The sequence below is a fragment of the Macaca thibetana genome, chromosome 11 (genome assembly GCF_024542745.1).
Source record: "Macaca thibetana thibetana isolate TM-01 chromosome 11, ASM2454274v1, whole genome shotgun sequence".
In the NCBI taxonomy this organism is placed as follows: domain Eukaryota; kingdom Metazoa; phylum Chordata; class Mammalia; order Primates; family Cercopithecidae; genus Macaca; species Macaca thibetana.
Genome location: NC_065588.1, coordinates 128306146 through 128330964, shown reverse-complemented (window position 1 = coordinate 128330964; position 24819 = coordinate 128306146). Strand labels below are relative to the sequence as shown.

General features: G+C 49.4%; 1 protein-coding gene across 11 annotated transcripts in view; it reads right to left on the bottom strand.

The window, feature by feature from the left end:
- Positions 1 to 24819, bottom strand: part of EP400 (E1A binding protein p400) — a 231973-nt gene that overhangs the window by 117850 nt on the left and 89304 nt on the right. For all 11 annotated transcript variants that reach the window (XM_050747651.1, XM_050747654.1, XM_050747660.1 and 8 more), the window contains 2 exons: positions 17736 to 17810; positions 1168 to 2537 (listed from right to left, as the gene is read on the bottom strand). In XM_050747651.1, the coding sequence (XP_050603608.1) occupies positions 1168 to 2502 (1335 nt within the window). In that variant the 5' untranslated portion in view covers positions 2503 to 2537; positions 17736 to 17810. Of the gene's footprint in view, positions 1 to 1167; positions 2538 to 17735; positions 17811 to 24819 lie in introns of those variants that run through there.

Sequence of the window (24819 nt, the reverse complement as noted above, 5' to 3'; positions counted from 1 at the left end):
TCTAAGCACAGAGAAGGGAGATTGAGCTTACAGACAACATTGGTATACAAACGTAAGAGAAATGAATTTTACTGTTTCAGGACAATAGAGGTGAAATCCTCAAAATAATCATATAAACCTGTTGAAAAATAAATATAATTCATCCTGGAAAAGGCGTTAAAAGAAAACACAAAATGGCAAAGTCACACAAATACATCCATAGATACCAGGAAGGACTGCTTGAGCAAAGAGACTAGCTTTTGTTCACCAAAAGCGGATTTCTTTGCAGAAGAGCTGACAAATATTTAAATTATTTTAACTGTATCATAAAACAAAATAAGCTCCACCAACATAGTATACACTACACAACACAAAGGCACAAAATACAGTGCGTCACGGTCCAATCTGCTCTCACTCTGGTTTTCAGGAAGTCTCAGACTCACCATGGTACTAAGAAATCTCAGTTAAGGGGTTTATTATGTGCCATTCCAAGCACCCAAAAAGTATACTCTCTACAAAAGAGTCACTCTTAAATATCACTTAATAGGTATTTGTAAAAATGAGTTTTAAGTATGATCTCAAATCTCAACTACATCTAAAAATTGAGTAACTTCTCAAACTAGTTTTTTGCCATAATAACTATTTCAATGATGAAGGTCCCATATACATACATCTAGTGACTTATGACTGGTTATTATAAAAAGCTAGTGACTTAAATCAGTTGAAAACCATGCTGATGGTGTCTTTAAGGAGCTCTATAGAAGTAAAATGTGAAACTTGGAAAACCAGACAAAGGGTGCTGGGCTTTCACACTTTCGGCTGGTGATAGCCATCTGCGTCAGCCAACAAACCACACACCCAGATACAAGGGGGAAAAACTGGACACGCTTGCTGAGCTCTCTGAACCTGAGATCAACCCTTGGTGCTCAATGAAAACATTGGATGTTGAATACGCACTCATCGCAGCGCAGCTCCGTCCCTTCCTCCTGACACACTTCTGGGCTCAACAGCTCTTCCTTCCCATGAAGGAGGCCAAACACATTCTTCACGTCTACTTATGGCTCAAATCCTTGTGAAACCAAAACCTTAAAATACCGCAGGCTCAATAAATTATTACTTAATTCACTGTTGCATAGACTCTGATCATCTAGAAGATTTGTACTAAGCAAATTAACTCCTATTTCTTACCTCGTCATTGATAACCTCAGATTTTTCTTCCTCCTCTTCCTCCTCCTCCTCCTCTTCTTCAATGTCCAAATCATTCTGCCTAAGATATGCTTGTAATGGGGCATAATGTTTCTTCTTGAAAGCTAAGAAATCCATCATGTTCCCTTGAAAGTGTTGCAAGAAAAACAGTTCAATCAAATACTCCTTGAAGACCTCCTTCAGAGCCTGCATCTCCTGGTAATGATAGTCCAGGCACTGCTTCCTCATCTGCGCCATCTCCGGAGAGGCTGGGGGAATCTCCTCTAACTTCTTGGGAGCCTTCTTCACTCCCGCGTTCCCCACAGACGTGAGTGGGAGGCTGGAAAGGCCTGGGGGCACGGCAGTCCTGGAAGGGCTGGTGGGCGGGGGTGGGGATGTCATCCCAAACCCTGCTGCGCCCCCAGCCCCGGGGAGCAGCACGCCGGGCGTCCTCTCGAAGCCCAGGGGCCGGGACAGCGGCGGCCCCTGCAGCACCTGCTGCTGCTGGACCAGCTGGCCCTGGATGATGCTGCTGATCTGTGGTGGCAAGTTAGCCGTGGTGATGTGGCTTGGGCTGGCCAGGGGCTGCAGGCCAGCCCCACCTGCGGCTGCAGGGCTCTGGGGTCCCAAGTGGTGGATGGTGCCCCCTGACTGTGTGTGGGGCTGGGAGGGTCTCCGCTCTCGGACTGTGATGGGCGTACCCGGGTGCTGGAGCTGAACCTGGGCTCCCTGGGCGATCTGGGTGAGTCCTGACCCATCCTGAAACACAAAGTGTCCGCCACTGGATGGGCTCAAGCTGATCTGCCTCACCAGCACACTGGCATCCACGAAGCCCCCCGTGGGGCTGCTGCTGCAGAGGCCCAGCCCAGGGCCAGGAGCCCCTGCACGCACATTCTGCAGGGCCTGCCCCGGCCCGGGGCTGGGCTGCGTGGGGCTCTGGGTCTGGACCTGCTGGGACAGTGGGGACGTGACCTGAATGTATGACGGAGACCCGTGCTCGAACCGCCGAGGCTGAGCACTGAACTGGAAGCCTGGAGAGGTGGGGCTGGGGAGCGGCAGCGGGGCCAGTGTGATCTGCTGGTTTCCCCCGACGACAGGGCCCACGCTCTGCAGGGTGATGTTCACATTCTGCCCGGCTGCAGGGCTCCTATTCATCAGCTGCTGTATTTGGTAACTGGGAGACTGGGGTGCCGACGGGCTCGCTGAGGGAGCGAAGGGAGCTGCGGGGGACGGGGGTGGGTTGGGGTGGGCCGACTGCTCCTCACCCTCGCTGCCAGGGCAGGCCCTGGGCCTCTGCAGCTGATGCTGGACGTTCTGGGGGCCAGTGCCATGGTGCATGATCACCTCCCTTCTGTATCCAATGTGTCGTTCTCCTAAAAATTAAAATTAAAATCAAGTTACTTGAAGGCACACATAATTGTTTTATTATCATTTAACGGCACTGAAAAGACACTGTGAAAGTATATTCCCACTGCATCTGATTCAAACGACAGAGCTGACTCACAATCAATATGGCACAGCTGGAGAAATGTGTCCTCAGTCACTGCTGTGCCTGGGGTGGCCCCCATGGGAGTGGGTGGGTAATCTAAACCACCTACTGAGGGAAGAACGTACCAATCATCGCTGACCTCAACAGCTAACCTGTGTGGGCGCTTGGAGAGACAAGGCCATCCCTCAAATCCTCACGGCCGCCCTGTGGGGTAGGCACTACTCACACCTCATTTGAAGGACTAGGAGATTGAACTATAGGAGTACCTGTGAGCTGTTCAAGGCCACACAGCTGGCAGGCAGAAGAGCAAGGTCTGAAGCCAACACTCACGCTGTGGACCACGAGGCCCCTTTCCAGCCTCTGCCCGCCTCTCCCCACGGAGGGACAGCTCCCTGCTCACTGCCGCCCAGTGCCCAGGACACATTCTGACTCTTGTTGAATGAGGGTGTGCAGCACAACCTCGCCAGAAGCAAATACCCAGCCCTCCCCAGCCAGTAGTTCTTATCAACCTCCAGGACTACCTCAACTGCAAACTCTCCTCTTGTAAATCCAGTTCAAAGACACTGAGCCCCAGTTTTGTGTCAGGCCCGGTGCTACCACAGGAGAGTAGAGACAGACACGGGTAAGACGGTCCTTGCCCTGGGGAGGCTGCCAGCCTATGCCAGGAGCTAGGAGAAAATATGACATCAAGTCCTGGAGTGGAAGGTAGGGAATGGCCTCAGATCTCAACATTCTCCCTAAGAACACACGAAGAGAAGAAACTGAGAAGGTCTCAAGGGAGAGAGAAAGGAGATGGCCACAGGACCTGGCTCTTACTCTGGGGTGAGTCGCCTTTCTGGTTTTGCAAACTCCCTGGGAGGCTGTACCACAACCTCAAAGGAGCTCTAACCCAAACACTGCTGAGCACAAGTGGACGAGAAACAGGAGAAACAGCCGTGGAGGAGCAGATGGGGCCACTGAGGAAAGTCAGCTTTCAGGACAGGATGAAGCAGAGGATGGAGCAGACAAGGGTAATCCTGGGGTGAGACAGGGTCAGACCTGGGCTATAGACTTCAGTATCTACAGGGGAAAGGAGGACTAAAGGTAAGCAGTGGGCCCCACCACTGCAGCCCCATCTGTTCCCCATTGTGGTCGCTCTTTCTCCCCTAAGAGAAGCAAGGGTGCAAATGCAATGGTGAGTGGCACCTGGCACCCAACTGAGTGCCAGCATTCCAAGAGGAGAGGTGGGACACTGTCCCACATCAAGGGGGTGGCTGCTGCTTGGATCTATTTAATAACTAATTTATGTCATAAAGGAGCAAAAATCTCATGCAAGTTTTCAAGGGAAGCAGATGGACTCTTGGTGTCATAGTTTAGCACTGAGCCAGTGGGTGAGAAGCCACACCACCCCCCAACATTCCGGTTCACATTTAGGCCCACCACAGAAGCCAGCTTGACCTGGATGCCACCATTCAGACTTCTCCAGTCCTGCTGGACATACCCAGCTGCCCCTGTCTTCTTGGGGGGCCTTCACCTCAACCCTGGGTGGACAGCTATCAGAGAGCTTCTTCTTGCTTCCTCCAAGACAAACAAGACCCCCTGTTCATCACAAGGACATCACTGCTTATCTCTATGAGAAAATGCACAGTGGATTTTTAAAAATCATGAATCTAAAGAGGATAAAAAATGGCCAGGCGTGGTGGCTCACACCTGTAATGCCAGCACCTGGGGAGGCTGAGGCAGGAGGACCACTTGAGGTCAGGTGTTCAAGACCAGCCTAGGCAACAAAGTGAGGCCCCATCTCTATAAGAAAAATACAAAAATTAGCCAGCCATGGTGGCAATGTAGCAGCCTTACTCTCGGCTACTCAGGAGGCTGAAGGAGGAGATCACTTGAGCCCAAGAAATTGATGCTGCAATGAAGAACAAGATTCCATCCCCCCAAAAAAAGAAGTTACAAAACGTATAAGGCTCTTCCAAGTTTCGGGTACCCAGCTGAAATATACGTATATATGAAATCAAAAACTACAGAATTTATAAATGCACAAGTATATTCCTTACAAACATTTTTAAAGTGCACATTTAAACTAGCAGCAGAAAGGCATGCTTTGATCAGATGGTTAGTTTCTGAAGATGGGAGTCAGAAGACAGCACACAGGCTGCAACAACCATAGCTTAAGGGAAGAGCAGGGCCCTCCCGCCACTCAGCAGAGAGCCCGTCAGAGTGGGTGCAGGGCAGGAGCTCCAGGTGGGGGCAGTTAACATGCTTATTACTTTCAAAACAAGCTTCTGTTCCTGATCTTATTAAACAAGCATTACGATAGGAGATCAGTGTGAAACTGGCACAAAAGCTAAATTAACATAGGTAGAGTATATTCGGGATTATTTCCTTACAATACATTCCCAGAGTGTCAAAGGAGATCAGTAAGAGAAAATGAGGGCTAGAAAGAAACTCTCACGGCCGGGCGCGGTGGCTCAAGCCTGTAATCCCAGCACTTTGGGAGGCCGAGATGGGCGGATCACGAGGTCAGGAGATCGAGACCATGCTGGCTAACACGGTGAAACCCCATCTCTACTAAAAAATATAAAAAATTAGCCGGGCGAGGTGGCGGGCGCCTGTAGTCCCAGCTACTTGGGAGGCTGAGGCAGGAGAATGGCGTGAACCCGGGAGGCGGAGCTTGCAGTGAGCTGAGATCCGGCCACTGCACTCCAGCCTGGGCAACAGAGCGAAACTCCGTCTCAAAAAAAAAAAAAAAAAAAAAAAAAAAAAGAAACTCTCACATACAGTAATTCAGAAAACCAGGGGAAAGGTAAGCGTTAGGAATTTTAAAGTTACGTTATAAAAACTAATTAATGCATTGAGAAAATTCAACTTAAACTCTCATCACAAACCATACATCAAAATAAATTAAGTGGCCGGGCCTGATGGCTCGTGCCTGTAATCCCAGCACTTTCGGAGGCCAAGGCAGGCGGATCACTGGAGGTCAGGAGTTCGACACCAGCCTAACCAACATGGTGAAACCCCATTTCTACTAAAAATAAAAAAATTAGCTGGGCGTGGTAGTACACGCCTGTAATTCTAGCTACTCAGGAGGCTGAGGCAGGAGAATCGCTTGAACCTGAGAGGTGGAGGCTGCAGTGAGCAGATTGAGCCATTGCACTCCAGCCTGGGCAACACAACCAAAACTCTGTCTCAAACAAGCAAATAAATAAATAAAGCATTTTTATAAGCTAACTTGCTAAGTTTTATATTAAATGTAAAAAAAAAAAGAAAAATCAAAATGTTCCTTCTGGTAGGTGATAGAAAAAAAAAATGTTAAACTCGAACACAAAAGTGAATATTTACTAAATCTCTGAAGGAAATTCAATTCTCTAACCTTAAAAATCATAAAGTTGGCCGGGCGCGGTGGCTCAAGCCTGTAATCCCAGCACTTTGGGAGGCCGACGGGCAGATCACGAGGTCAGGATATGGAGACCATCCTGGCTAACACGGTGAAACCCCGTCTCTACTAAAAAATACAAAAAACTAGCCGGGTGCAGTGGCGGGCGCCTGTAGTCCCAGCTACTCAGGAGGCTGAGGCAGGAGAATGGCGTAAACCTGGGAGGCAGAGCTTGCAGTGAGCTGAGATCCGGCCACTGCACTCCAGCCTGGGTGACAGAGCGAGACTCCGTCCCAAAAAAAAAAAAAATCATGAAGTTGTAACTGAAAAAATAGAAAGATTTGAAGATAATTTTTAAATGTTTAAAACTCAAAAACTAAATCATCAAAATCTAAAACTAAGTATCTTGGAAAGAATATTTGAAGTAGGTATGACAAAAAGCTATTACCAATACAGTAAAAAGCACTCATACAAATCACTAAGAAAAACATTAAAATCCCAGTAGAAAAATGAATTAAAGACAAAAAGAGGCTGAGCATGGTGGCTCACGCCTGTAATCCCATCACTTTGGGAGGCTGAGGCGGGTGGATCACCTGAGGTCAGGAGTTCAAAACCAGCCTGACCAATATGGTGAAACCCTGTCTCTACTAAATACAAAAAATTAGCCGGGCTTGGTGGCACATGCCTGTAATCCCAGCTATTTGGGAGGCTGAGGCAGGAGAATCGCTTGAACCTGGGAGGTGGAGGTTGCAGTGAGCCAAAATCTCGCCACTGCACTCCAGCCTGGGCAACAGAGCGTGACTCCTACTCAAAAAAAAAAAAAAAAAAAAAAAGTTCACAAAAGGAGAAAAGCATGTACTTAATCAGCTTAGAGGAAAATGACCAACCTTGCTACTAAAAAGAGGAATACAGACTAAAATAAATATTTCCCCAGACCCACTTAGCCAAGACATTAAATCAGACAACTGGCACTCCACTAATCCTGCTCAAGGGAATTACAGAAGCAATTTGGGAAGATGTAGAAAAGATTTCAAATGGGTTCAGAACCAAAACAACGCCCTGTAGGAGTAGACTGCATACGGCAGTAGGAAAGTGGAAGGAACCCATCTGACCCCAAAACTTTTGGCCTAGTAACCCTACTTCTAGAAATCTATCTGAAGGAAATTAACCTACCAATCTAAAAAATTGTACATAAATAATACTCACTGCAGAATAACAAAAAAATTAAAAAGCATAATCAGAAATTTCCAGTGTTGAAGTTCTAGATGGAAAATATGTAATAAAACCAAAATTTCCAAATATATTAAGTGAAAAAAGCAGGTCACCAATTGCATAACACAATCACTACTAAGTTAAACATACAGAAAAAGATCCACTGAAACATATCAGAATATTAAAACTGACCTTCCCCTGATGAGCAGACACATCAAACCGTGATAGAGCCATACAACAGACACGATCCAGCAACACCAAGGAACAAACCATTGACACACCCACAACACAGCTGAGTCTCACAGGTGCAAGATGCCAAATAACGAGGCCGAGGGCTGTGTAGGTCACTGGCATGACTTTCCGGACAAGGAAAATGGTGGGGACAGAGACTAGAACAGAACCTGACGGGCTGAAGGCGGAGACGGAGCTGACTAGAGAGGGGCATGAGGAAATGGGGAAGTAAAGAACTGTAGCTACAGCTTGATTTGTGATGCTGGTTACAAAATGGAATGTGTCTCTCAAAAGTACACAGATGGGCCAGGTGCAGTGACTTATGCCTGTAATCCCAGCACTTTGGGAGGCCGAGGCAGGCGGATCACCTGAAGTCAGGAGTTCGAGAACAGCCTGGCCAACATGGTAAAACCCCCCGTCTCTACTAAAAATACAAAATTTGGTTGGACATGGTGGCACGTGCCTGTAATCCCAGCTACTCAGGAGGCGGAGGCAGGAGAATCCCTTGATCCTGGGAGGTGGAGGTTGCAATGAGCCAAGATCACACCACTATACTCCAGCCTGGGCAACACAGCAAGATTCTGTTTCAAAAAAACACAAGTACACAGATGGCAACATTAAATGGACTAAGAAAAAAAATTCAACCGTACACTAAAAAGCATAAACTTGGATGAGTGCGCTGGCTCATGCCTGTAATCTCAACACTTTGGGAGGCCGAGGCAGGTGGATCACTTGAGGTCAGGAGTTCAAGACCAGCCTGACCAACGTGGAGAAACCCCATCCCTAACCAATAATACAAAATTAGCCGGGCATGGTGGCACACACCTGCAATCCCAGCTACTTGGGAGGCTGAGGCAGGAGAATTGCTCGAACCCGGGAGGCGGAGGTTGCAGTAAGCCAAGATTGCGCCATTGCACTCTAGCTTGGGCAACGAGCGAAACTCCGTCTCAAAAAAACAAAGCATAAACTTTCACCATATGTAAATTATACTTCAATTTTGTTAAATGGCTCCCGACCTCAGTGACGTTATAAACAAGTTAGAGAAACAAAGACAAGCAACTATAATGCAGAGAAACTGTTCATCTAAAATAACACTTCTCAAAAACGTAGTACAGGTATCCCAATGGACAGCAAAGCTACCAACAATGGCTAAACAACTTTAAAAATTTTTAATGACTATGTTTCTAATTTTAACTCAATTTTAACTCCTAATTTTTTCTCTTTTTTTGACACCAAGTCTCACTCTGTCATCCAGGCTGCAGTACAGTGGCACAATCCTGGCCCACCATAACCTCTGCCTTCCAGGCTCAAGCAATCCTCCCACTTCAGCCTCCCAAGTAGCTGGGACTTAACAAATGCATGCCACCATGGCCGGCTAATTTTTGTATTTTTTGTACAGACGAGGTTTCACCATGTTGCCCATGCTGGTCTTAAACTCCTGGCCACAAGCAATCCTCCCACCTCAGCCTCCCAAAGTGCTGGAATTTCAGGCGTGAGCCACCATGCCTGGCCCCTAATTTTACTTATTTATTCAGAGACAGGGTCTCTGTTCCAGGCTGCAGCGCAGTGGCCCAATCTCACCTCATTGTAACTTCCACCTCCTGGGCTCAAGTGATCCTCCCACCCCAGCCTCCCAAGTAGCTGGGAGTATAGGCACACACCACTACGCCCACTTTTTTTTTTTTTTTGAGACGGAGGCTCACTCTGTCACCCAGGCTGGAGTGCAGCGACATGATTTCGGCTCACTGCACCATCCACCTCCTGGGTTCAAGCAATTCTCCTGCCTCAGCCTCCTGAGTAGCTGGGATTACAGGTGTGCGCCACCATGCCCGGCTAATTTTTGTATTTTTAATAGAGACAGGGTTTCACTATGCTGGCCAGGCTGGTCTCCAACTCCTAACCTCAAGTGATCCACCTGTCTCGACCTCCCAAAGTGCTGGATTACAGGCATGAGCCACTGTGCTCAGTCAAATTTTTGTACTTTTTTGTACAGACAGGGTTTTTTTTTTTTTTTTTTTTTTTTTTTTTTTTTTGAGACGGAGTCTCGCTCTGTCGCCCAGGCTGGAGTGCTGTGGCCGGATCTCAGCTCACTGCAAGCTCCGCCTCCCGGGTTCCCGCCATTCTCCTGCCTCAGCCTCCTGAGTAGCTGGGACTACAGGCGCCCGCCACCTCGCCCGGCTAGTTTTTTGTATTTTTTTGTAGAGACGGGGTTTACCGTGTTAGCCAGGATGGTCTTGATCTCCTGACCTTGTGATCCGCCCGTCTCGGCCTCCCAAAGTGCTGGGATTACAGGCTTGAGCCACCGCGCCCGGCCCAGACAGGGTTTCAACATGTTCCCCAGGCTGGTCTCGAACTACTGGGGCTCAAACAATTCTCCTGCCTTGATCTCCCAAAGTGCTGGGATTACAGGCATGAGCCACCACACCTGGCCTAGCCCCTAATTTTAATTCAACTCTCTACAGAGATGCTGACACACACATTTTGAAATTTTTTTTTTTAATTTAAGACAAATAGATAAACAGGTATGATGAAGCAAGTATGGTAAAATGTTTAATGGAAACTAAGTGGCAGGTATACTAGTGTTCATCGTAAAATTTTCTCTTTTTTCTGAGACAGAGTCTCACTCTGTCACCTAAACTTGAGTGCCATGGCACAATCTCGGCTCACTGCAACTTCTGTCTCCTGGGCTCAAGTGATTCTTGTGCCTCAGCCTCCCAAGTAGCCGGGACTATAGGTGTGAGCCACCACAACCGGCTAATTTTTGTATTTTTAGTACAGACAGGGTTTCATCACGTTGGCCAGGCTGGTCTCGAACTCTTGATCTCATATGATCTACCTGCCTCAGCCTCCCAAAGTGCTTGGATTACAGGCGTGAGCCACCGCGCCCGGCCAGCCACAAAATTCTTTCAATCTTCGTGTATCTTTGAAATTTTTCATAATAAATGTTACAAAAAATACTTTCAATATAAGATAGTAGCACTAGATGTCACGTAACAAAAGCTATTAACCCAAGATCTACATGCTAACAAAACCTTCATTATTCTCCCACCAAAAGGCACATTACAAAAGTTCCATACTAGTTCCTGAAATATATAAATTCCGAATGATACAAAGTGGGTTAAACTGAATTTTTAAATTGTCTAGGGCTTAACACACTGTGTGTTACTACAGGGAACTGACCTGTCAGGGTGCTGTAATGGTGGATCAACAGGAAAGCCTCCCCTCAATGTCTCCAATGTCCCTTCCATTTAACAGGTTACAATTGCAGGGATTTTAAATCATAGAGGTGGTAGTGGGTCCTTGACCTAATGAACCAAAGCCCCTACACTAGACCAGGTGGGATTTATTTCAGCTTGTGAGAGAAGTTCAAGAAAAACTGAAGAAGTGCTTCATCCAACACCAAGTAATAAGGTTATGAATCCCCAATCCATCATTCTGTTGTTTCTCTATCTTTACTTTTCCACGGCCCCACTAAGGAACATTCTTCTAAGTTTTTCTCCTAATTGCCTCCCCATGAAATTTTAATGCCACAGCTGTACACAGATATACTACACTGTATATCTGTTCAGGTTTGGGATCTTTGGGAGGCCACAAAACACTGTAATGTCTACATTTTTTCACCCTTCTTCCAAGAACTAATTATCACTCCCTTGTTGGAGATATCGCCCTCACTGAGAATGCACATTCTGATGTATGGAAAGAAACCCAGAAAAATGAATCCCAAATTTGCTAGCTGTGGGGAGGTGATGAATGGGGAGAAAGGGCGAAGGAACTCTTAACGAGCTCTATGTACTTCTGTGTTGTTTGGATACCTTTCAATGTGAACTATTCATGCGTTACCTTTATTAAAAGAAAAGATGGAAAACAAAGAACTGGAAACAATTCAAATGTCCATCAGTGGGCAAACAGACAAATTGGTATGCTCACACCAAGGAGTACTCCTCAACAATAAAAAGAAACAGGCTGGACACAGTAGCTCAAACCTGTAATCCCAACACGGTGGGAGACTGAGACCAGAGGATGTCTTGAGTCCAAGAATCCAAGACAAGCCTGGGCAACACAGTGAGATACCGTCTCTACAAAAAATTAAAAATTAGCAGGGCGTGGTGCCACACACCTATAGTCCCAGTTACCTGAGAGGGTAAGGCAGGAGATCGCTTGAGCTCAAGAAGCCACGGCTACAGTAAGCTATGATCACGCCACTGCACTCTAGCCTGGGTGACAGAGCGAGACCCCATCTCCAAAACAAAAACAAAAACAAACTACTGGGGCTGGGCGCGGTGGCTCACACCTGTAATCCCAGCACTTTGGGAGGCCGAAGTGGGTGGATCACTGAGGTCAGGAGTTTGAGACCAGCCTGGCCGACATGGTGAAACCCCATTTCTACTAAAAATACAAAAAAAAGCCAGGCGCAGTGGCTCACCACGCCTGTAATCCCAGCAAAGGGGAGGCCGGGGCAGGCAGATCACCTGAGGTCAGGAGTTCAAGACCAGCCTGGCCAACATGTTGAAACCCCCTCTCTACTAAAAATTAAAAAGAAAAAAAAAAAATTAGGCAGATATGGTGGCAGGCACCTGTAATCCCAGCTACTTGGGAGGCTGAGGCAAGAGAATCGCTTGAACTCAGGGGGCAGAGGTTGCAGTGAGCCGAGATCGTGCCATTGCACTCCAGCCTGGGCAACAAGAACAAAACTCCGTCTCAAAACAAACAAACAAACAAAAAATACAAAAAAATTAGCTGGGCGTGATGGCAGGCACCTGTAATCCCAGCTACTCGGGAGGCTGAGGCAGGAGAATCACTTGAGTCTGGGAAGCAAGCTTGCAGCGAGCCGAGATCACGCCACTGCACTGTAACCTGGGCAACACAGCATGACTCCATCTCAAAAACAAAACAGACAAACTACTGGAACATGCAAAAACCTGGGTGAATCTCAAATGCACTATGCTCAACGAAAAAAGGCAAACTCAAAAGGCTACAAACTGAATGATTCCCTATATATCAGCGGTCCCCAACCTTTTTGGCAGAAGGGACTGGTTTCGTAGAAGACCAATTTTCCACAGACAGGCAGCTAGCAGGGATGGCTTCAGGATGATTCAAGCACATTACAGTTTCTATTAGTATTACATTGTAATACATAATGAAATAATTATATAACTCACCATCATGTAGAATCAGTGGGAGCCCTGAGCTTGTTTTCCTGCAACCACATGGTCCTATCTGGGGGTGATGGGAAATAGTGACAGCACCAGGCATTGGATTCTTACAAGGAGCGCACAACCTAGATCCCTCACATGTGCAGTTCACATTCGGGTTTGCACTCTTATAAGAATCTAATGTCGCTGCTCATCTGACAGGAGGCAGAGCTCAAGCAGTAAAGTGAGTGGCTGTAAACACAGATGAAACTTCACTCACTCACCCATCACTCACCTCCTGCTGTGCAGCCCAGTTCCTAACAGGCCAAAGACCAGCACCAGTCTGTGGCCCAGGGTTTGGGGACCCCTGCTTTATATGACATTCTGGAACAGACAGACACAGAGACAGGGATCAGCAGCTGCCAAGAACTAGAGGGAAGATGTAACTACTTAGGGGCAGCAAGAGGGAATTTTGGGGGCATTGAAAAAACTGTTTTGTATCCTAACTGGTGGAATGTACACATTTGCCCAAATTCTCAGAACTCTACACCAAAGAAAGTGAATCCTACTATCCGTAAATTTTCTTAAAAAGATAAATAATGGCTGGGCACGGGGGCTCACACCTGTAATCCCAGCACCTTGGGAGGCCGAGGTGGGCGGATCACCTGAGGTCAGGAGTTCAAGACCAGCCTGACCAACACAGTGAAACCCCGTCTCTCCTAAAAATACAAAATTAGCTGGGCGTGGTAGTGGGTGCCTGTAGTCCAGCTACACAGAAGGCTGAGGCAGGAGGATCGCTTGAACCAGAGAGGCAGAGGATGCAGTGAACAGAGATTACCCCACTGCACTCCAGCCTAGGCGACAGAGAGAGACTCTGTGTAAAAAAATAAAATAAAATAAAATAAAAAATTAAACAAGATGGAAGTGGGGATATGCAAAGACCTTCCCTTCCACTCTGAATATAAATGATTTTAAAATTTTATTTTTAAAACAATGCACCAAGATAAGATAAAAACATTCCTTGACAAGATATAAAGCAGAAACCATGAAGGAAGGGCTGAGATTACAGGCCTAACGGAGGCTGGATCTAGAAGAAAACACTGAGGACCAGGATTTCTTTTTTTTTTTTTTTTTTGAGGCGGAGTCTCGCTCTGTCGCCCAGGCTGGAGTGCAGTGGCCAGATCTCAGCTCACTGCAAGCTCCACCTCCCGGGTTTATGCCATTCTCCTGCCTCAGCCTCCGGAGTAGCTGGGACTACAGGCGCCGCCACCGCGCCGGGCTAGTTTTTTGGTTTTTTTTTAGTAGAGATGGGGTTTCACCGTGGTCTCGATCTCCTGACCTTGTGATCCGCCCACCTCGGCCTCCCAAAGTGCTGGGATTACAGGCTTGAGCCACCGCGCCCGGCAAGGAGGACCAGGATTTCAACTCCTAAAGGCAATGGGGACGCAAACACCTCTACAGATTGGCTGAGAAGCAAGGGTCAGGCTCCCCAAGGGAAGCCAGGGATTGGATCATTGCTTTTCCACCTGTAAAAAGAGGCTGAAAAGGCCAGGCGCAGTGGCTCACACCTGTAATCCCAGCACTTTGGGAGGCCGAGGCAGGCAGATCACGAGGTTAGGAGATCGAGACCATCCTGGCTAACACGGTGAAACCTCGTCTCCACTAAAAAATACAAAAAAAATTAGCCGGGCATGGTGGTGAGCGCCTGTAGTCCCAGCTACTCAGGAGGCTGAGGCAGGAGAATGGCGTAAACTCAGGAGGCGGAGCTTGCAGTGAGCTGAGATCCGGCCACTGCACTCCAGCTTGGGCGGCAGAGCAAGACTCCGTCTCCAAAAAAAAAAAAAAAAAAAAAAAAAAAAAGAACTTTTGCATTCATCTACTTATTCAACAAATAGTTACTGCACATTTAATGTCAGATACTGTTTGACACACTGGGGATCTAAGAGTGAGCAAAGCAAAGTGGCAAGTGCCAGGTATTAAGTGCAAAGGAAGAGACTTATGCAGAATAAGGGGAGGGAGCTACTTCGGGGAGGCGGGCCAGTTGCCATGATGCAGGGCAAGGAGGGAAGGCCTCTCTGAAGAACAGAATTTTGAAAGAACACACTAGGTGAGAATGAGACCCATGCCCATGTAGGTCCCAATGTGCTAGACAGAAGCAACATGTGCCCAAGCGCTGAGCCAGGTGCAGCTGGTGGCTCAAGGAGAGTGGCTGGGGTCATGAGGTGATCAGCTGGGTGCTGGGCCACAAGGCCACAGGGCCACAGAGACAGCAGAGGCCTGGTCACTAATGGCCTCCAGAAACTGCCTTCAGAACTCTGGCTTTTGGTCTGAAGATGAGAAACCATGAAGGGAGCAGAGAAGCACACGATGTGATTTCTGTTTTAAACACATCACTCAGCTGCCATGCTGAGAGTAAACTGCAGAAGTCATGTTTGAGACCACTCTAGAAGGCACTGACAGGTCAGACTTAGGATGCAGAAGAAATGCACAGTTCACTACAAGGTGCTGTAACCACAGCAACAGAGACAGCGAAGCTGCCCCTGACTGAGAGAGAACAGAGCGTGTAAGAAACAGGCTCCCAGCCAGGCACAGTGGCTCATGCCTGTAATCCCAGCACTCTGGGAGGCCAAGGCGAGCGAATCACGAGGTCAAGAGATCGAGACCATCCTGGCTAACACGGTGAAACCTCATCTCTACTAAAAATACAAAAAATTAGCCGGGCGTGGTGGCGGGCGCCTGTAGTCCCAGCTACTCAGGAGGCTGAGGCAGGAGAATGGCGTGAACCCAGAAGGCGGAGCTTGCAGTGAGCCGAGATCACGCCACTGCACTCCAGCCTGGGCAACAGAGCAAGACTCTGCCTCAAAAAAAAAAAAAAAATACACACACATAAAACAAACAAACAAACAAACACACAAATGAAACAGGTTTCTCACATGTAAAAGTAGCAGTGTGGGGTAGAAAGATCCAGCCAGATGCAATGCGGGACATGCCAATAAGTTACATTCAGTCGACATACGATTATAATATCCGGGACTTACAGACCAGAGAAAGGGTCTGAGGATTGCCCTGAGGCAGTGTAGCATTCACAGGTAACAGAGATGAGAAGGGATCAGCAAGGAGACTGGGGGTAGCAGCCAGTAAGGTAAGTGGAGAACCATTCAAGAGGGGTGTCTCCATGCCTGAGGGAGATAATTTTTCAAGGAAGCCACAAGCTGCTGCTGTAAGAGCTGCTGAAAGGGAACCTGGCAATGTGGAGGCACCAGAAATCCCCAAAGGAGCTGTTTCAGTAGAGAGATAGAGACCAAAAGCTTAACTGAAGTTGGTTTAAGAGACCAGTAGAGGCTGGGCGCAGTGGCTCACGCCTGTAATCTCAGCACTTTGGGAGGTCGAGGCAGGCGGATCAAGAGGTCAGGAGATCGAGACCAGTGTGGCCAACACGGTGAAACCTCGTCTCTACTAAAAATACAAAAATTACCCAGGCGTGGTGGCGCGCGCCTGTAGTCCCAGCTACTCAGGTGGCTGAGGCAGGAGAATTGCTTGAACCCGGGAGGCAGAGGTTGCAGTGAGCCGAGATCCTGCCACTGCACTCCAGCCTGGGTGACAGAGTGAGACTCTGTCTAAAAATAATAATAAGAATTACAAAAATCATTTTACTGCACATATTCTGCTAAAAAAAGAAAGAACACAAATAAGTAAAAAAGACTACAACTCATCCATGAACCCAGAGAGAAGCCCTATGAACACTTCCACGGTCCCGGCGCCACGGCTCACGCTACAGCCCCAGCACTGGGAGGGCAAGGCGCTAGGACTGTTTGAGCTCAGGAGCTCGAGACCAGCCTGGGCAACACAGCAAGACCCTAATTCAAATAATAAAAAATTGGCCGGGCGTAGTGGCTCACGCCTGTAATCCTAACACTTTGGGAGGGCGAGGAGGGCGGACTGCCTGAGCTCAGGAGTTCGAGACCAGCCTGGGCAACGGAGTGAAACCCCGTCTCTACTAAAACCCAAAAAAATTGGCCGGGCACGGTGGCTCATGCCTGTAGTCCCAGCACTTCGGGAGGCCAACGGGGGCGGATCACGAGGTCAGGAGTTCCGGGCCAGCCTGACCAACACGATGAAATCCCGTCTCTACTAAAAATACAAAAAAAAAAAAAGCCGGGCGCGGTGGCGGGCGCCTGCAGTCCCAGCTACATGGGAGGCTGAGGCAGGAGAATCACTTGAATCCGGGAGGCGCAGGTTGCAGTGAGCCGAAATCGCGCCACTGCACTCCAGCCTGGGCGACAGAGAGGCTCCGTGTCAAAAAAAAATAAAATAAAATAACAAAACAAAACAAAATAAAAAGTTAGCCAGGCATGGTGGCCCAAGCCTGCGGTCCCAACCCCTCGGGAGGTCGAAGCTCTAGTGAGCCGTGGTCGCGCCACCGCACGCCGACCTGTGCAACAGAGCGAGACACCGTCTCAAAAAGTCACACTGACAAAGCACCGGGATGCGTTACTTTTCCGTCACCGACACGGCGACAGCCGAGCGGAGGCCCGCGGAGACAGCGGCGATTACTAAGGCTCGGCCGTGGAGGACCAGGCGGGTCTACGCCGACAAGCAGCGGATTCGGACCGCGCTGTAACCCCCGTGGCGGCGCGTTCCGGGACACCCGTGGCGCGGGGTCCTTCAGTGCTGGGTGAATTCGCCCCGTCGCGCCTCAGGGAAGTGGTTCTGGACGTCCCATCCTCGCACCTCAGCGTCGCGCTCGTGACCGCGAGGGAAGCCCACGCGCGCGCCAGAAGCAACAGCCACCCCCGCAGCCCCGAGAACCAGGAGGCGCCGGCCGAGTCCCCCGATTCCCGCAAGGCCGCCAGGCCGAGCTGCCATCGACCACGCCCCCAGCCCAGGAGCCTGGGAGACCCAGCGAAACGGGCGCGCATCGCGCGACCTGCCGGCGACGGGCGCTACGACACGAAAGACCCGGGCCCGTGAGCCCTCAGCCCGGTCGCCCGCCCGGGGTCGCACACGGCAGCCACCACGGCCTGGTCCCCACGCGAAGCCCGAGGCCGGCCGGCGAGCGGGCCCTGTACGCCGGCGGCTGTGACTACGCGACCCCCGGGCCCTGGCCGCTGCCGTCCCGAGGGCCTCCCGCGCCTCCGCCCTTACTTACCCTGGGCCTCCAGGCTGCGCTCCGGCCGCGTCAGGAGAGCGGGAGGATGGAAGCGGGGCCGCAGCCGCTCATCGCATCCGGGGCCCCGGCGGAGGAAGCGGCGGCAAGGCTGCTACGGCGAGCCGGAAGGGACGCGCGTCGGCGCTCCCGTGGAGCTGCGCTTTCGCGGCGCGGCTCTGACCGCGCGAGGGCGCTGGAGGACGAGGGCGCCGGAGGACGAGGGCGCCAGAGGACTAAGGCGCCGCGAGACTCTGCGCGGTGGGCGGGGGCGAGGCCGAACGCGAGGCCGAGACTGACGGGGCGGGGCTGGGCCGAGACTGACGGAGGCGGGGCGGGGCCGAGACTGAGGAAGGCGGGGACGGGGCCGAGACTGACGGAGGCGGGGCGGGGCCGAGACTGAGGAAGGCGGGGGCGGGGCCGAGACTGACGGAGGCGCAGCTACCTGGCTTTTCCACGCGCACTTCGGGAAATGCGCCCACGGGGAACAGAAGTGGGCCGCCAGTTCTCATAGTCTGCAGATTCACCAAACAGACCAGGCTTACATGCAAGACCCAAACCCTGTGTGGCCCAGGCTGGCCTCGAACTCCGGGGCTCCAGTGATCCTCCTGCCTCAGTCTCCCGACTAGGTGGGACCACAGACTCGCGCCACGACGCCCGGTTAATTTTTTGTATTTTTAGTAGAAAAGGGGGTTTCACCAAGTTGGCCAGGCTGGTCTCGAACCCCCCGACCTCAAGTGATCCGCCCACCTTGGGCGGGATTACAGGTGTGAGCTTCCACGCCCGGCCAAAAACGATAAAACTCTATTAAAAGACACAGACGTGGCTCACGTCTATAATCCCAGCACTTTGGGAAGCCGAGGCGGGAGGATCATTTGAGGTCAGGAGTTCCAGACGAGTCTGGCCAACATGGTGAAACCCTGTCTCTACTAAAAATACAGAAAATTAGCTGCGCGTGGTGGCTGGCGCCTGTAATCCCAGCTACCCGGGAGGCTGAGGCAGGAGAATCGCTTGAACTCGGGAGGCGGAGGTTGCAGTGAGCCGAGATCATGCCACTGCACTCCAGCCTGGGCAACGGAATGAGACTCTGTCTCCAGATAAATAAAGACATAGGCGTGAATCTTTGGGGTTCTGGTTTAGGAAGTGGTTTCTTAGATATGACACTGAAAACACAGTTAACAAAAGAAACATAGATACACTGGACATCACAATTTAAAACGTTTGTGCTGCAAATGACACCATTTTAAAAAGATAATCCACAGAACAGGAGAAATTACTGTAAATTCATATGTCTGACATGGAACTCGTATCCAAAGTAAATAATTTACAACAGAACAATTAAAAGACAGGGCAGGCACAGTGGCTCTTGCCTGTAATCCTAGCACTTTGAGAGGCTGAGGCAGGTGTATCCCCTGAGCCCAGGAGTTCAAGACTAGCCTGGGCAACATAGAGAGACCCCATCTCTACAAAAAATTTAAAAATTAGCCAGTCATGGTGGCATACACCTGTAGTCCCAGCTACTCAGGAGACTGAGGGAGAATCACTTGAGCCCAGGGAGGCTGAGGGTGTAGGAAGCCGTGATCATACCACTGCAATCCAGCCTGGGTGACAGAGTGAGACTCAGTCACACACACACACACACAAAAAAAAATTTAAAAATGGACAAAGGAATATGTATGCTTCAAAAGATGTACAAACGACCAAGTACAGGAAAAGATGTCCAGTGTCATTAGACGTTAAGGAAACACAAATCAAAACTACAACCAAATACCACTTTATCCACTATGATGGCTAGAATCAAAAAGTCAGGTTAATAGGCCAAGCGTGGTGGCTCACGCCTGTAATCCCAATGCTTTCATAAACTAAAGAGGTGGATTACTGGAGCCCAGGAGTTCAGGACCAGCCCAGGCAACGTAGCAAGACCCCATCTCAACAAAAATTCAAAAATCAGCTGGGCGTGCGCTGCGCACCTGCAATCCCAGCTACTTGAGAAGCTGAGGCAGGGGGATCGCTTGAGCCCAGGAGTTCCAGGCTGCAGTGAGCTGTGATCGCACCACTGCACTCCAGCCTGGGCAACAGAGCAAGAACCTGTCTCATGGGAAAAAAATAGATAATGGCAGTGTAGGGGAGAATGTAGAGAAATCGGAACCCTCATACACTGCTAGTGGCAATTTAAAATGATGTAGCCACTTTGGAAAATAGGCAGCAGTTCCTTAAAAAGTTAAATGTAGATGGTGTTTCAGAAATAAAGTATTTTTTTAAAAAAGGTTCAATATAGAGTTAACACACGGTCCAGCTATCTCACTCCTAAGGTTATACCCAAGAGAAAAGCCATGTCCACAGAAAAATATGTACACAAATGTTCTCAGCAGCATTATTCATAATAGCCAAAAAGTGAAAATAATACAAATGCCCATCAACTGATGAGTGGACAAACAAAATGTATGCACATAATGGAATATTATGCAGCCCGAAAAAAACGGTTGGGGGAGGATGAGGCACTGACCCAGGATGAAACTTGCATGAACCTTGAAAACATCCTCCTGAAATGAAGAAGCCAGACAGACACAGAAGGCCACAGATTGTTTAACTCCATTGATATAAAATCTACAGAATTCATGAATCAGAGATGGAATGTAGATTAGGCCAGGCATGGCGGCTCACGCCTCTAATCCCAGCACTTTGGGAGGCCAAAGCAGGCAGGCCACCTGAGGTCAGGAGTTTGAAACTAGCGCAGCCAACATGGTGAAACCCCGTCCCTACTAAAAATATAAAAATTAGCTGGGCGTGGTGACTCGTGCCTGTAGTCCCAGCTACTCGGGAGGCTGAGGCACGTGAATTGCTTGAACCCAGAAGGCGGAGGTTGCAGTGAGCCAAGATCATACCACTGCACTCCAACCTGTGTGACACTGCAAGATGAGACTCCTTCTCAAAAAAAAAAAGAAAAACATGACAACTTCATCCAGGCTGGTGGCTCACGCCTGTAATCCCAGCACTTTGGGAGGCCAAGGCAGGTGGATCAATGGAGGTCAGGAGTTCAAGACCAGCCTGGCCAACATGGTGAAACTCCATCTCTACTAAAAATAGAAAAATTAGCCATGCGTGGTGGCAGGTGCCTATAATCCCAGCTACTCGGGAGGCTGAGATGGAAGAATCGCTGGAGCCCGGGAGGCAGAGGTTGCAGTGAGGCAAGGTCGAGCCACTGCACTCCAGCCAGGGCAATAGAGCAAGACTCTGTCTCAAAAAAAAAAAAAAAAAAAAAAAAAAAAAAAAACTAAGTAAATTAGTGGTTATCAGGGACTGTGGGGAGAGGACAGGCAGTGACTGCAAATGAATGTGGGGTTTCCTTTTCGGGTTGATAAAAATGCTGTGAAATGAGACAGTGTTGATGGTTACACAACTTTATAAATTTACTAAAAGTCACTGAATTATATACTTTAAAAGGGTGAATGTTATGGTATGTATGTGAATTATGTCTGAATTTATTTTTTTAAAAAGAAATGTGGGCTGTGAGGTAAAGTGATGAATGCTTAACTTTAAAGACACTGAAAATGTTTGGCACCGCACAGTGCCTCATACCTGTAATCCCAGCACTTTGAGAGGCTGAGACAAGAGGATCGCTTGAACACAGGAGTTCAAGGTCAGCCTGGGCAACATAATGAGACCTCACCTCTACAAAAAATAAAAAATAAATAAACTGAAAATTTTAAGGAGAAAACAATTTGGCTATACCAGGGAAGAGACAGAGGGAAGGTTGGAAGGGGATAAAATTAGGTAGATAACAGAGGGGAGTGATCTTGCGTGTTGAAGTGCTGTGAAGCAGTAGACTGCTGATACACGAGAAAAGACAGATTCAAAGTGCAAGGTCTGAGAAGGCAGGAGAAAGACGACGGGGAAACCATCGAGGGCTCGGGCACTGGAGAGGGAGACCTCTTCCGCTGCGAGGCAGGAAGTGCAAGCCTGGGTTGGGATTCAAGAGGATGCGGAGTGGGGTTTCCTGGCCTCCATTCTCTCATGGAGTGGGAGTGACCCATCTGCTGAGGGCATGGGACAGTGGTCACCGGGGTGAGGAGACCGAAGGCGACCAGATATGCCAGTGAGAAGTGCCATGGGACTGTATGCCAGTAGAAACTCCGGCTGACTGTTGAACTGGCAGTGGCGGTGGACACGGAGCACAGCACCAACCACGTTCTCCCTCATTGTCACAAACGAGCACCAGAAGGCTGACAGTTGGCTGGGCACAGTGGCTCATGCCTGTAATACCAATACTTTGGAAGGCAGAGGTGGGCAAATCTAGTAGAGATGAGGTGAAACCCCATCTCTACTAGAAATACAAAAATTGGCCAGGCACAGTGGTTCACGCCTGTAGTCCCAGCACTTTGGGAGGCCGAGGTGGGCAGATCACGAGGTCAGGAGATCAAGACCATCCAGGCTAACACGGTGAAACCCTGTCTCTACTAAAAATACAAAAAATTGGCCGGGCGTGGTGGTGGGCGCCTGTAGTTGCAGCTACTCAAGAGGCTGAGCTACTCGAGAGGCTGAGGTGTGAACCCGGGAGGCAGAGCTTGCAGTGAGCCAAGATTGCGCCACTGCACTCCAGCCTGGGTGACAGAGCAAGACTCCATCTCAAAAAAAAAAAAAACAACAAAAATTAGCAGGTCATGATGGCGCCTGTAGTCCCAGTGATTCAGGAGGCTGAGCCACAAGAATCACTTGAGCCCAGGAGCTGGAGGTTGTGGTGAGCCGAGATCGCAACACTGCACTCCAGCCTGGGCGACAGAGCACCATTACAAAAAAAAAAAAAAAAAAAAAAAGGAAGGCCAGCAGTTGAGTAAAACCACGGGTAGGGGCTTTCATGGCAAGGTACCGTCTCAAGGAGGCACAGAATCCTGGAAGTGGTGAACTATGGAATCCAGGCAGAGGCAGTCAGGATGAAGCAGCCGAAGGAGAAAAGGGGGGTCGGTAATGTGAAGTGTTGACTCAGTCATCAGTGCAGGATTCAGGACGCAAGTAACACGTGGTGCTGCCCAGTGGCAACACAGAGCACCACAACACAACGGTTTCCATCCTTGCTCACTTACACTGAGAAAACCATACTGCACCTCCCCACCTTAGGACTTCCTGCTTCACCCCCAGGCATGAAATACTGAGTGCGGGCCGGGCGCGGTGGCTCAAGCCTGTAATCCCAGCACTTTGGGAGGCCGAGGCGGGTGGATCACGAGGTCAGGAGATCGAGACTATCCTGGCTAACATGGTGAAACCCCGTCTCTACTAAAAATACAAAAAACTAGCCGGGCGTGGTGGCGGGCGCCTGTAGTCCCAGCTACTTGGGAGGCTGAGGTGGGAGAATGGCGTGAACCCGGGAGGCGGAGCTTGCAGTGAGTCGAGATCAGGCCACTGCACTCCAGCCTGGGAGACACAGCGAGACTCCGTCTCAAAAAAAAAAAAAAAAAAAAAAAAAAAGAAATACTGAGTGCGGGTAAGTGAAATGATGGGTTCCGCGAATTTTTCAGACTGGCTGTTTCAATGAGAAGCTATTAATTTTGGTGAAAATAAATTTATCACTTTTTTTTACTTTTTGCATCTTAAGAAATCTTTGGGCCAGGTACAGTGGTTCACACCGACGATCCCAGCACATTGAAAAGTTGAGGCAGGAGGATCACTTGAGGCCAGGAGTTTGAGACCACCTGTGCAACATAGCAAGACCCTGTCTCTTAAACAAAAAAAAAAAAAAATTTTTTTTGAGACAGAGTCTCGCTCTGTCACCCACACTGGAGTGCAGTGGCGCAAACTCGGCTCACTGCAACATCCACCTCCTGGGTTCAAGTGATTCTCCTGCTTCGGCCTCCCAAGTAGCTGGGTCTGCCATTAAGCCCAGCTAATTTTTTGTGTTTTTAATAGAGATGGGGTTTCACCGTGTTAGCCAGGATGGTCTCGATCTCCTGACCTCGTGATCCGCCCACCTCGGCCTCCCAAAGTGCTGGGATTACAGGCGTTGAGCCACTGCGTCTGGCCAATTTTTTTTTTTTTTAATTAGCCTGGCATGGTGGTGTGCCTGTAGTCCCAGGTGCTTGGGATGCTGGAGGATCGCTTGAGCCCAGGAGGTGGAGGCTGTACTGAGCTATGATCGCACCACTGCACTCCAGCCTGGACTACAGAACAAGACCTTATCTCAAAATAGAAAAAAAGAAAAAGAGAAAGAAACCTTCTGGCTACCACAGAGCAGTGAAAATATCCCGTGTTTGTTCAAGATGCATTATCATCCTTGCAAAGGCTCAGGCATGCTTATATATACACGGAACTCTCCAAAAGAAGCCACAGGGCACTGGTGAGAGCAGTGGGCTCCGGACAGGGATACTGGGAATTAGAGAATGAAAGGCAACTTCCCTTTTTTATACTTTTTTTATTTCCTTCCATGTATACATATTACTTTAAAATGTCACATATCCCCGTATCATCAAAGGTGATTTAAATGGGTCACCCAGGCCAGGCGTGGTGGCTCACGCCTGTAATCCCGGCACTTTGGGAGGCCAAGGTGGGTGGATCACCTGAGCTTAGGAGTCCGAGACCAGCCTGGCCAACATGGTGAAACCCGGTGTCTACCAAAAATACAAAAATCAGCCAGGCGTGGTGGCAGGTGCCTGTAATCCCAGCTACTCTGGAGGCCGAGGCAGGAGACTCGCTTGAGCCTGGGAGGCGGAGGTTGCAGTGAGCCGAGATCACACCACTGCACTCCAGCCTGGACAACAGAGTGAGACTCCCTCTCAAAAAAAATAAAAATAAAAAATAAAGTCCTGTCTATCCCAGGTAAAATTAACGTGCTTAGAACCAAGCTCCTGCTAGTTCTCCAAACCCATTCCTTTCCCTATCTCCATTCCAGTTAACGGCCCAGCTCATCCGTCCCTCAAACCCAAAGCCCAGTGGGCCTCACCCCTGCACTCCCTGGCTCCCGAAGCAGTGAGCCCCACTGCTCCTCTGGCCAAAATCCCTAAAACCGGCTCTGCTCCCCTGGACACCCCACGCCCTCGGAGCTCACTGCCCACCTGTCCTGCCCCACTTCTCACCCACGGTGTCCACCGCGTCACGG